At 47.3% G+C, this 12,772-nt stretch overlaps 1 protein-coding gene across 1 annotated transcript; it reads right to left on the bottom strand.

Annotated features, from left to right (window-relative positions):
• Positions 1-1,172: 1,172 nt before the first annotated feature.
• On the bottom strand, positions 1,173-12,246 carry tmem170b (transmembrane protein 170B). The gene is made up of 3 exons (XM_022757322.1): positions 11,863-12,246; positions 6,371-6,541; positions 1,173-2,173 (listed from the first exon to the last, which is right to left on the bottom strand). The coding sequence occupies exons 1-3, from the start codon at positions 12,032-12,034 to the stop codon at positions 2,043-2,045; spliced, it is 474 nt and encodes a 157-aa protein (XP_022613043.1). The 5' UTR covers positions 12,035-12,246; the 3' UTR covers positions 1,173-2,042.
• Positions 12,247-12,772: the final 526 nt, after the last annotated feature.

Below are 12,772 nucleotides of genomic sequence, written 5' to 3'. Positions count from 1 at the left end.
CTACAATTAGGTCCCCGCCTGTTTGACGATCTGGGGTTCAACTAAAGAATATGACGCCCCCCCCCCCCCGAGTGACGACATCTCATTTCACTGATATTATAAATTTCACACTTTAGTTCTGACAGAAACATCCAGCATCATCTCAGCCCCCCCTCTGTGTAACAGCGCCCCCCTGTGTGCTGAGCTGGAACTGAAGGTCACACACAGTCACTTATATAACTCATGAACACACAGTTTCAGAGCCTCCAACACACACACACACACACTCTCTCTCTCTCTCTCTCTCTCTCTCTCTCTCTCTCTCTCTCTCTCTCTGCGTTTGATTCCAGCTGATGTGCAAATCAATATTTCTGTGAAATCAATCAATAATTCACTGATAAATAAAGCTGAATGTGAGCGGTACTTTGGTATCACAACCACCTGGTTCTGGAGCTGTGGACCGAGGGGGGGGGGATTATTTAACTTCCTGTTTCTGATCAGTGAAAAACTTAAACCAGTAGCTTCAACAACTTTCTTCATGCTTGACCCCCAATACAACAATCAGATTGATCAGAGTCAAACTGAGTCACATCATCATCACACTGTTAAAACAAGATTCACTCAGTGCAATAAGCAGAGTTCAACTTAAGGAACATGGGTTAACCAGACGGGGGGGGGGGGGGGGGGGGGGGGGTGATGAAGGACTGAAGCATATTCATGTCTGCACAGTGTGAGTGAAGCTGGAGCTAGTTTAGCTTTAGATTTAAACTTCAGACCTGCAACGATCACTCTGTTAATCAATTATATAATAATTATTATTATAAAAAAAAAAAATATTAAAAAAATAATAATTAATGTAATCTACTATATATAATCTATAATCTGCATCATTAATTAAATATTTGTGACAGTGTTTGTGGCTCCAGATGAACAAATGTAAAGATCTGAATCTTGTCGTTGTCTGGTTTGTTTAATATGAAAAGAAAAAACAAGTTCCTGCCAAACAGCTCTTTCCTTCGGGACTACATTTTCTCAACCGCTGAACTACTGTGTTCCTGCGCACTAAGCATGGTATCACGCTGCAGGTCAGCTGACTCAATAAGAAGGAGCTGAAGATAAAGATGAAGATATTCTACATGAAGCTTCATTTAAACAGATGTTGGATTGTTTCAGTGGGCGTCTTTTAGGCCCCGCCCACAGCAGCTGCTAGTGTACCTGTGCTCCTGCTGCTCCTCTAAACTGAATCTACTGCAGGTAACACTGACTGTGCATGACAACCTCACCCCCTCTCTAGTGTGGGGCAGCTAAGCCAACTGCCTCCTGGTTCCCGCCTCTTATTCACTGTACAGACATGAGAGTGGTATCAATCAATCAATCAATCAATCAATCAATCAATCAATCAATCAATCAATCAATCAAGTGAATGATTATATTTCCCAGAATGCCTCACTGTGAGGTCTGGTTGGCACTGAATCAGCATTTGAACTGGACTGATGCTGGTTTTCTCCTCCTTCTCCGACATTGACGAAGTGCAGAGGTCAAAGCTGCTTGTTGCTCGTGATCTGGAGGCTGCAGCTTTGAAGCTGTTGAAGTTACAGGACTGATGATGATGATGATGATGATGAAGAGGCTGATGATGAAGGTGTGTTTGCTGATGAACACTGTTGGCTTGTCCCTCTCTGCTCAGCTGATCACTGATCATGATTGCAGCTCGTCACTGTCTCTTTTTAAAAAAAGGTTTTTTCATGAGTCCGTTTCCTCGAAGGCGTCGTGGCATCCTCCGACGCCGTTGGCACAAAGAACTGATGCGACTCTGAAATTCCGACACATGGCTCCAGGTCGAGAAGCTGAGGACGTTCATCTCCACCTGCTCTTCAGCATCAAGCTCACCTGCCTGAGTTCAATGTGACTGTGGCAGTAACAGAACAGAGACACCGGGGGGCGCTCTGTCCTGAGTCCAGCCCTAAAGGTCCAGAGCGTCTCTGCCTCCTCTCTGTCTACACGCCGGCCTCCAGGAGCGCCTAAGTCTCTGATTGGTCGGCTCTCCTCTCAGCGTCTGTCGTTCACAGAGTTGCTAGGATCCGAGAGAAGGAAATGACGACAGAGAGAGAGGTCTGTCCCACGCCGAGCACCAGAGCCTCCAGAGGAGCCATGTCCTTCCCCGCCACGCGGTAAACCCCCGCCACCGCCGCGCCTGAGGAAGAACAACATGTTACAGTCTGAAGACAAACACACTACAGTCATTAAAGAGAAACGTTAAGATGTTCATATCATCAGAGAAAGAGCTCAGATCCTTCGCTTCAAAATGTGTCATGTGTTCCCTTCACTGTCATGTTCCCTCCATTGTCACGTGTTCCCTTCATTGTCACGTGTTCCCTTCATTGTCACGTGTTCCCTTCATTGTCACGTGTTCCCTTCATTGTCACGTGTTCCCTTCATTGTCACGTGTTCCCTTCATTGTCACGTGTTCCCTTCATTGTCACGTGTTCCCTTCATTGTCACGTGTTCCCTTCATTGTCACGTGTTCCCTTCATTGTCACGTGTTCCCTTCATTGTCACGTGTTCCCTTCATTGTCACGTGTTCCCTTCATTGTCACGTGTTCCCTTCATTGTCACGTGTTCCCTTCATTGTCACGTGTTCCCTTCATTGTCACGTGTTCCCTTCATTGTCACGTGTTCCCTTCATTGTCACGTGTTCCCTTCATTGTCACGTGTTCCCTTCATTGTCACGTGTTCCCTTCATTGTCACGTGTTCCCTTCATTGTCACGTGTTCCCTTCATTGTCACGTGTTCCCTTCATTGTCACGTGTTCCCTTCATTGTCACGTGTTCCCTTCATTGTCACGTGTTCCCTTCATTGTCACGTGTTCCCTTCATTGTCACGTGTTCCCTTCATTGTCACGTGTTCCCTTCATTGTCACGTGTTCCCTTCATTGTCACGTGTTCCCTTCATTGTCACGTGTTCCCTTCATTGTCACGTGTTCCCTTCATTGTCACGTGTTCCCTTCATTGTCACGTGTTCCCTTCATTGTCACGTGTTCCCTTCATTGTCACGTGTTCCCTTCATTGTCACGTGTTCCCTTCATTGTCACGTGTTCCCTTCATTGTCACGTGTTCCCTTCATTGTCACGTGTTCCCTTCATTGTCACGTGTTCCCTTCATTGTCACGTGTTCCCTTCATTGTCACGTGTTCCCTTCATTGTCACGTGTTCCCTTCATTGTCACGTGTTCCCTTCATTGTCACGTGTTCCCTTCATTGTCACGTGTTCCCTTCATTGTCACGTGTTCCCTTCATTGTCACGTGTTCCCTTCATTGTCACGTGTTCCCTTCATTGTCACGTGTTCCCTTCATTGTCACGTGTTCCCTTCATTGTCACGTGTTCCCTTCATTGTCACGTGTTCCCTTCATTGTCACGTGTTCCCTTCATTGTCACGTGTTCCCTTCATTGTCACGTGTTCCCTTCATTGTCACGTGTTCCCTTCATTGTCACGTGTTCCCTTCATTGTCACGTGTTCCCTTCATTGTCACGTGTTCCCTTCATTGTCACGTGTTCCCTTCATTGTCACGTGTTCCCTTCATTGTCACGTGTTCCCTTCATTGTCACGTGTTCCCTTCATTGTCACGTGTTCCCTTCATTGTCACGTGTTCCCTTCATTGTCACGTGTTCCCTTCATTGTCACGTGTTCCCTTCATTGTCACGTGTTCCCTTCATTGTCACGTGTTCCCTTCATTGTCACGTGTTCCCTTCATTGTCACGTGTTCCCTTCATTGTCACGTGTTCCCTTCATTGTCACGTGTTCCCTTCATTGTCACGTGTTCCCTTCATTGTCACGTGTTCCCTTCATTGTCACGTGTTCCCTTCATTGTCACGTGTTCCCTTCATTGTCACGTGTTCCCTTCATTGTCACGTGTTCCCTTCATTGTCACGTGTTCCCTTCATTGTCACGTGTTCCCTTCATTGTCACGTGTTCCCTTCATTGTCACGTGTTCCCTTCATTGTCACGTGTTCCCTTCATTGTCACGTGTTCCCTTCATTGTCACGTGTTCCCTTCATTGTCACGTGTTCCCTTCATTGTCACGTGTTCCCTTCATTGTCACGTGTTCCCTTCATTGTCACGTGTTCCCTTCATTGTCACGTGTTCCCTTCATTGTCACGTGTTCCCTTCATTGTCACGTGTTCCCTTCATTGTCACGTGTTCCCTTCATTGTCACGTGTTCCCTTCATTGTCACGTGTTCCCTTCATTGTCACGTGTTCCCTTCATTGTCACGTGTTCCCTTCATTGTCACGTGTTCCCTTCATTGTCACGTGTTCCCTTCATTGTCACGTGTTCCCTTCATTGTCACGTGTTCCCTTCATTGTCACGTGTTCCCTTCATTGTCACGTGTTCCCTTCATTGTCACGTGTTCCCTTCATTGTCACGTGTTCCCTTCATTGTCACGTGTTCCCTTCATTGTCACGTGTTCCCTTCATTGTCACGTGTTCCCTTCATTGTCACGTGTTCCCTTCATTGTCACGTGTTCCCTTCATTGTCACGTGTTCCCTTCATTGTCACGTGTTCCCTTCATTGTCACGTGTTCCCTTCATTGTCACGTGTTCCCTTCATTGTCACGTGTTCCCTTCATTGTCACGTGTTCCCTTCATTGTCACGTGTTCCCTTCATTGTCACGTGTTCCCTTCATTGTCACGTGTTCCCTTCATTGTCACGTGTTCCCTTCATTGTCACGTGTTCCCTTCATTGTCACGTGTTCCCTTCATTGTCACGTGTTCCCTTCATTGTCACGTGTTCCCTTCATTGTCACGTGTTCCCTTCATTGTCACGTGTTCCCTTCTCTGTCATGTGTTCCCGTCACTGTCATGTGTTCCCTCCACTGATCTCTCTGTGCTGCTGTGAGTGGAAGGAGATGAAAAACAGAGAAAGGCCTGAATAATATCTGCTGCATCTAATAACAGATAAAATTAAACAGTAACACAGATAAATCACTACAGCATTGATTATTTTTGTGCCGTGCCATAATCCAATGTTAGATTTTGGGTTTTGATTTTTTAGAGGCGTTAAATAAATCATAATTCAAACTGTAACGATGTAGTGGATAATGATTTTAATGTTTTACATGTGATTTTGAATGCATCATATCCTGATACACTCAGTTTATCAATACCTGAAATATGTCCTGTATGATCAGCCCTGTGTTACCAAGTTGATGCAGCAGGAAAAAATCCTTCAGTCTCCAGTTGTGTCAAGTTCCAAAATGCTGGATCCTACAATTCCCATAATGCATCTGGATAGCATCTCTTTGTCAGACTCTCTGCCTGGTAACATTACAATGATCCAGAGCCCTGATGTTACTGTTTGTTTATGACACACACACACACACACACTTGTCATGATAAACAGCCCTCCCAGTGGTTTCACAGTTATAACTGTATAACAGTTAACAATGGGCTGTTTAGCAGCGATTCAACTTTTAAAATTAAATATCTACATATAGAAACTTTTGATGAGGCTGTAGGAATGACAAAGTCACATCATCAACGATCGTCCTCGTAACCATGGAGACGACCAATACAAGGTTTAAAATGTCCAACATCAGCTCTGTAAATGTTTTTCATTCATCAGCTCGTCTGAGCACAAAGACAAACACAGTGAATTTTATCATCTGACCTCACTGCACTCACATAAATCCATCACTGTGATTATGATTATTTTTCTTGTACATACCCTGACTGCATCACTACGCCCTCAAAATACTTCTCAATCTAAATCATGCTTTTAGATCCAGTCAAAAACATTATTATATTTAATTTTGTCAGTATCAGTCAGACGGAGCTGAAACTTCCTGAGATGTAGAAACAAAAGAGGAAGTCTGAAGTCTCTCTCTCTCCCTCCCTGTCGCCTCCTGTCTCTCTCTCTCTCTCTCTCTCTCTCTCTCCCTCCCTGTCTCCCCCTGTCTCTCTCTCTCTCTCTCTCTCTCTCTCTCCCCCCCCCCCTGTCGCCCCCCGTCTCTCTCTCTCTCTCTCTCTCTCTCTCTCCCCCCCCCCCTGTCGCCCCCCGTCTCTCTCTCTCTCTCTCTCTCTCTCTCTCCCCCCCCCCCTGTCGCCCCCCGTCTCTCTCTCTCTCTCTCTCTCTCTCTCTCCCCCCCCCCCTGTCGCCCCCCGTCTCTCTCTCTCTCTCTCTCTCTCTCTCTCCCCCCCCCCCTGTCGCCCCCCGTCTCTCTCTCTCTCTCTCTCTCTCTCTCTCCCTCTCTCTCTCTCCCCCCCCCTGTCGCCCCCTGTCTCTCTCTCTCTCTCTCTCTGTCTCTCTCTCTCTCTCTCTCTGAGTGGACACTGGACACTGTTGAGTCACTACAATAAGAATGAACAGAGACCAGAGTGAGTGGGGGAGGACTCACTGGTGATGACGCCTCCGCAGAGCGAGGCCAGGAACCCCACGCTGACCAGGACCAGGGTGATGAGGCGGCCTCTCTTGTGGCGCTGCAGCATCACCAGCATGAGCAGCCCCACGGCCCCGTGGACGAAGAGGGAGGAGAATAGACACCACAGGAACACCCAGTACCCCATCTCTGGGGGGGGGGGGCAGAGCAGAGGGTGTGTGATCATATGAAAACATTCAAACAGGAAACACTGAACAACGACAGTGACTGAACAGATGATTGAGATTCAGGAAGCAGCTCGTCACAGAGCTGGACATGAAGCAGTGAAGAGGATCAGCAGCCAACAGTGTGTTTGTGTCTTTTCTACATCAGGAAGCTCGACTGTAAAACTACAAACTCTGAATGTGTTCATCAGTTCAGACTGAGCTGCTTCAACAAACAGCTTTACTGAAGCTGGACCACATCAGAGTCAGCCCCATTCAAAACCTCTCTCCTCCTCCTCTTCCTCCTTTCTCTGTCTGTCTCAGCTTTGCATAAAGACCCCCCCCCCCCATCACGCTTTGCCAGTGAGGGGCCTCGCTCTGAACCACTGGCAGCGTGGGAGCGAGGAGGAGGAGCCAGCTGGCCACCAGATTATTCCAGAAGAAAAGAGACAAGGACAGAGGACGTCCAGCTCGGATAAGATCGACCAATCAGAGCTCAGGAATGTTCTGTTTGGACCAAGTGGTATAAACAGGAAACGTGACGTTGTGTGGAGTAAACACCCAGAGACCTGATTCTATTACCAAGAGTTTCTCATGGCGGCCGCTCTGTGTCCATGTGACCAGAGACACAACAGCCTCTTGTCCTACATCACTGAGCTCTGTGACATCACCACACGCCGTCCACCGCTGCTGCTCGCCATCCAGCAGGAGAGGAGGGAGACGTCTCCGTCCGTCTGTGATGGGACATAAGAGTCAGAGTAGTGGAGGACAGTGGGCGCTTAAACATCCCTCATGGTTTCCCAGAGTTATTAACAGCTTCAAATGTTGTTTTTTCCATCCAACAGTTTACAGTTGTAGAACAGAGACAGTCTCACATTAGAGAAGCTGATATTCAGGATGTGTGTGTCAGTAGCTGCCGTCTCCTCTACATGATGCAACGTCTCATTTGGTAAATTTTCACCATGTTAGGCTTAGAACCCAGAGAAGTCCCACCCCGCTCCATCAGGAGCCCTCGTCCAGCCCCAGCCCGCTCCATCAGGAGCCCTCGTCCAGTCCCAGCCCGCTCCATCAGGAACCCTCGTTCAGTCCCCGCCCCCTCCATCAGGAGCCCTCGTCCAGCCCCAGCCCGCTCCATCAGGAGCCCTCGTCCAGCCCCAGCCCGCTCCATCAGGAACCCTCGTTCAGTCCCAGCCCCCTCCATCAGGAGCCCTCATCCAGTCCCAGCCTGCTCCATCAGGAGCCCTCATCCAGTCCCCGCCCCCTCCATCAGGAGCCCTCATCCAGTCCCAGCCGGCTCCATCAGGAGCCCTCGTTCAGTCCCCGCCCCCTCCATCAGGAGCCCTCATCCAGTCCCAGCCCGCTCCATCAGGAGCCCTCGTCCAGTCCTGGATGTGTGGCAGACCGGCATCTGTCACCAACTAAAGCCTGGATGGAGTTACATGCTCAACATGGGAGCCTGTCGAGCCACAGGAGGACATGTCCCAAAATTTCATTTTCAATTTCATTTAAAGTTTAGATTATCCAATAATTCACAAAAGAAGACGAAAATCCAAAAAAACTTCAGTGCATAAAAAAGTAACATTGCAACAATTGGTTGATTAATTGATTAGCTGACAGAAAATTAATCGTCAACTATTCTGATAATCTGATAATAATAGATTTAGCAGCAGTGATGAGTAATTAGTAATTTTTGAACAAATACGACGTTCTCTGGCTTCAGCTTCACACACAATGCTTTTCTTTGTCTCTTAGACTTTGTCACAGTTCAAGGTCTCGTCTCCAAATGTCTTGATCTGCCAAACTGTAACAAGCATGTTTCATTATCTCTATTTAAAAGAAAAAACTGTTTTAGAAAATAATGTGCAGAGTAATCAATGGTGAAAATCATTGTTAGTTATGGCCATAAGATAAACTAGTTAAAACCAGCTCAATCTTGACGAGTACAATAGTTAAATACTACTTACACATTGATGCATTAGTATTAACAATATATTATTAGAATGTATAATAGACATTTGACTGATAGAGGAACAGGCTCTGACCTTAACAACCACTGAGAACTAACTGCCAGTAAAATCTGTGTTTGGTGGATAAATGCTGAATGTCACCTGCCACATTCACACTAACATCCAAATGATTTAATCAGAAGATTTCAGTGGCACTTCTCGATGAATTACCAGGCTGATGTAATGTGATCGAGCTTTAAATGAACAACTACAGGGAGAGAATTATCGGGGTGAAATGCTCCAGTGGAAACACTTGACTCCTGATTTACTCTGGCTCAGAGAAATGACTGATGATGATTTAGCAGATGTTGGAAGGTGGACATTTAATTTCAAGGTGGTCACAGCTCAGAGAGCTCACCTATAGGCTGAGAGATATGCTGTGTCATGTTCAGAGACACGAGCCAATACCGAGCGTGAGGTCTGTCCCATCATGGAGAGGGAGGGAGGGAGGGAGGGAGAGCTAGGATACGTCCGGCTGGTGGTGATAAAGACAGTCCAGTCTGGTCTTTGTACTGAACACTGCAGAGAATCCTGACAAAGGTGTTTCCACCTGGAGCTGGACGATCAGCTTCCATATGTCCATCCACTAGCTTTTAGCTTATCTTTTCCCCAGCTGACACTGGGCAGGAGGCGGGTCCACCCTGCACAGGTCACAGCCTATCACAGGGTTTCATTCCACATGTGTCTCATATCATTAAACTGGTGACTAAGCTGTAGACACACTGACACATTATCACCTAATGAAGCTGATATGGCTGAACACACCCAGCCCACAGAGCAGCAGTACCATCATGTTTCTGGTCACATGCTGAGTCCAACACTCCACCAGCTAGTGAGAGAATGTCTGGTTCTTTAGCAGCTAAATGCTCGGCTATGTTCACTGGCTAGCTGCTAACTGTGTGCCTTGTACTGCCGGCAGGTCGCAGGTACAGTGAGTTAATGAAGACAGAGCTGTTGAGCAGTGATCGAAGCAAACGATCAAACTTCATTCCTTTACTCACCAACAGCTGTCTCCAGAGGTGGAAACAAACATGTTTGTTCTGCCTGTATTTATACCACTATTTTTCTTGTACTGAAGTTAGCATGCTAACCAGCTAGCCCAGTTCTGGCCGGCCTGTCTCGTCACTTTCCGAAACCGAGTCACTGTAGTGTCCGGTCTGCTCAGAGGACGTATTATAACCTCTTGTATTGTAAACACAACGACGGCTGAAGCGGCTGGTAGATAAACAGCTGTTAATGCTGTTTCATTGACCTGCATTGTGTCAGGTGGAGTTCACGTTCATGTTTGATGAACAGACCTACAGGAGAAATACAGTACGTCCATTTTCTGCCGAGGAAACAAACTGCTGAAGTGAAACTTCAAAAACAGGAAGTCATCAGCTTCAGCACCTCTGGACCGACGAGAGGTTAAAAGCTGATGTATCTTGAAGTTCACATCTGCTTCTGGACTCTACTGCTCTCATTGTTTGAGGCTCGCCCCTCACCCCCACCCCCACCCTCCTGACCTTGTCTAATGTCCCAAGAGGTCGTTTTTCACCTGGCTGGTGAACTGTGGGGTTGGGGAGTGTCAAGTGGCGGTGTGTTGAACCTTGGGTGTCAGCTCCTCACAGCTCTCCACTCGCTGCTTCCGCAAACTTCTGCTCGCTCTGCAGCTTCCTGCTGAGTCAGCATCGCTAACCACCTCTGAGCTCCATGTGTTTCTCAACACAGGATGTCAGCTGCGTTTCATAAGATGGGTCTGAGCCAACTCAGCTGTGACCACATGTCCGCCTTCACTTCACTCTGCAGGCATTCAAGACTTTCTATAATCTGTATTTATACCAGAGCGATCCTGTTTCTATAGACACCAGCTTTATTTTATCTGACCCTCTAAAATGACGACAGTGTTTTGAACAGATGGTGAGCAGCAGTTTAATTGTGAGGAAGTTCAGTCTGTCTGCAGAGGAAAGATAAAATTCTCACACACTCATTTTTTGTTCCTAATTTATTTCAAATGGACTTGACTGTTTTGACTGTAATCCATTCTCCTCAAAGCTCAGACAGCTACTCCCAAGAAAAGATCATCACCTTTATTTGAGAGAACATCTAGTTTACAGTTTACATGATCCGACACATCGTCCCGCTTCATCCCAAAATTAAAAAATAACTGAGAAGAATTCATTTTTTCATCGTTGATTTGACCAATCATAACCATGCCACATTCAAATAATCAGAATATCATTTCACTTCATCACTACTCAGTTGCTTAAACTCTGGTAACCACCAACCAGCCTATTATTATAATAATTATAATTATTGTCAATCATTTGCAATCACCTTCAAGATGTAGCAGTTAGCTCGTTAGCTGCGTGTGTGTTAGTGTTAGCTAACTTCAGTTTTACTCTGTGTAGTAGCAGCACATTTCTCTCTCAAAAAATACAATTAAATACATTATGGGTTTATGTGTAATTCGATTCTATGACTTGAGTGTTAGATAACAGAAAACAGTGGATGTTGTAGCTTAAAGTCCATGAGAATACTCATAGAGGGTCCCTGTAATGAGTGTTGAGGTCTGGCAGTTAGTGACCAATCAACATCTGTTAACCCCCCCCCCCAGTGTAGAGCCTGGCCTGCAGTCACGTCCATTTTGATCAAAGCAAAAACAGGTATTTTCTCAGAGGGAAGCAACTCACTACTCTGTCATCGGGAGCAAGAATTGAATTTATTGTCAGTCACTAATATATGTATATAATATATATAATATTCACATTAAAGCTGGTATCTGCTGACCCTGCCATTCAGAACTCCCTTTAAAAAACCCGTGATTTTAACTCATCCTCAGTCTCTCAGAGTCCAGACAGTGAGTGGAGGATGCTGTCTCTAATTGCCCCTAGATTACTGGACTGCACGACAAAGGGAGGGGTACAGGGAGGGAGGGGGGCACGACACTTCATTTACTACACAGTGGAGGCATCTCCAGCAGCAGAATGATGAATGAGCCTATGGTGTGATTATTCTCATGTTATTCACTGACTCTGTGTCTGGACAGAGGAGTGGTTTTTCTGTTGTGGCCCGGCTGGCATCACCAGCACTGACTCCCGGGCCTGGAGGTGATACAGAGCCCCCCTCCCCTCCCCACCCCACCCCACCCCCTTCATGGGAGCAGCTCAGCTCACTCAGCATGTGAGCAGAAATATCACATACAGGTTTTTTCTGCTTTAAATGGACGAGTGAACAGCGACAGGCTTCACTCCTACAGCTGATGGAGCTGACTCTGTGAACATGAACGCGGCACATTCACGGCACCTTTCATTCCGCATACCTGTGAAGTGCTGCAGCGTCGTGCCCTGCACCCAAAGGCTCAGCACCTGCTGCACCGACAGATTCACGGAATAATCCCGGTTCGTTGTCATGTTTCCGCCGCCGCCGCCGCCGCCGCCCGGGCTCGCACCCCTCTTTATCGAATAGCTGTACTTGGCTCTAGACGAAGGCATGGAGGAGACCGGGGTGGCATGGGGATGTGAGGCGGCTCTCCCCGGCGCGGCTCGCCTCTACCGGTGCCTCTGCTTCGGCTTGACGTCCGTCTCCGCTCCGGGAAGGGAAGGGCCGCTGTCTGGTCGGTTCATCCTCGGTGGTGTCGGCGGCGGCTGAGTGGAGGCCATGACGGGGAGAGCGGCGGGAGCGCAGGCAGCAGACGCACTGTCGGCTCGTCCTACATCGGCTAGCAGCGCTACATAACCCTTAAAGGGCCAGTCCCTCTTCAGCGGAGGGTTACAGTTCACGTTGACACATCTTCAGATTGTGACGTCGCTTCATGAATGAGGAACAAAAGACAGGACAGCGGCGTTTACGCAGAAAATGTGCGTAGACGCTGAGATAGCGGCAGAATGAGCGACGTAATCACGACAGGGTTTAAATCAGATATGACTATCTTCATCAGCTCACAGCTTTTTCACACTCTGTCTGACAGGCTTCACTTTATTGTTGTACCGTGAACCAATGAGCTGCCTCTGAACCGGCGGTCAAACAACGAGGTTGCTATGCGACAGACAAGAGCCATTAGGTAGCTATTAGCGCAGGTGGCGCCAGCTTTTCCAACAGCGTCGAAGTTGCTCAGCCAATCAGAGGAGAGGACCACAAACAGCATCGAGTCAGTCAGAACTACCAACACCTGCACAAACACACGAGATATACAACAACATACACAAACCTCTCATGCATAATTATATATT

The sequence above is a fragment of the Seriola dumerili genome, unplaced genomic scaffold, assembly GCF_002260705.1.
Source record: "Seriola dumerili isolate Sdu_G_001 unplaced genomic scaffold, Sdu_1.0 BDQW01000273.1, whole genome shotgun sequence".
NCBI classification, from domain to species: Eukaryota; Metazoa; Chordata; class Actinopteri; order Carangiformes; family Carangidae; genus Seriola; species Seriola dumerili.
Note: the sequence above shows the minus strand (reverse complement) of the source record. Positions and strands in the feature narration are given on the sequence as shown.

Excerpts from the sequence above, each read along its gene's own strand:
- tmem170b (XM_022757322.1), bottom strand. The coding sequence starts at position 12,034 with ATGCCTTCGTCTAGAGCCAAGTACAGCTATTCGATAAAGAGGGGTGCG. Across the intron at positions 6,542-11,862 it reads GACGCTGCAGCACTTCACAG|AGATGGGGTACTGGGTGTTC; the intron begins GTATGCGGAATG and ends CCCCCCCCCCAG. Across the intron at positions 2,174-6,370 it reads CTGCGGAGGCGTCATCACCA|GCGCGGCGGTGGCGGGGGTT; the intron begins GTGAGTCCTCCC and ends GTTCTTCCTCAG.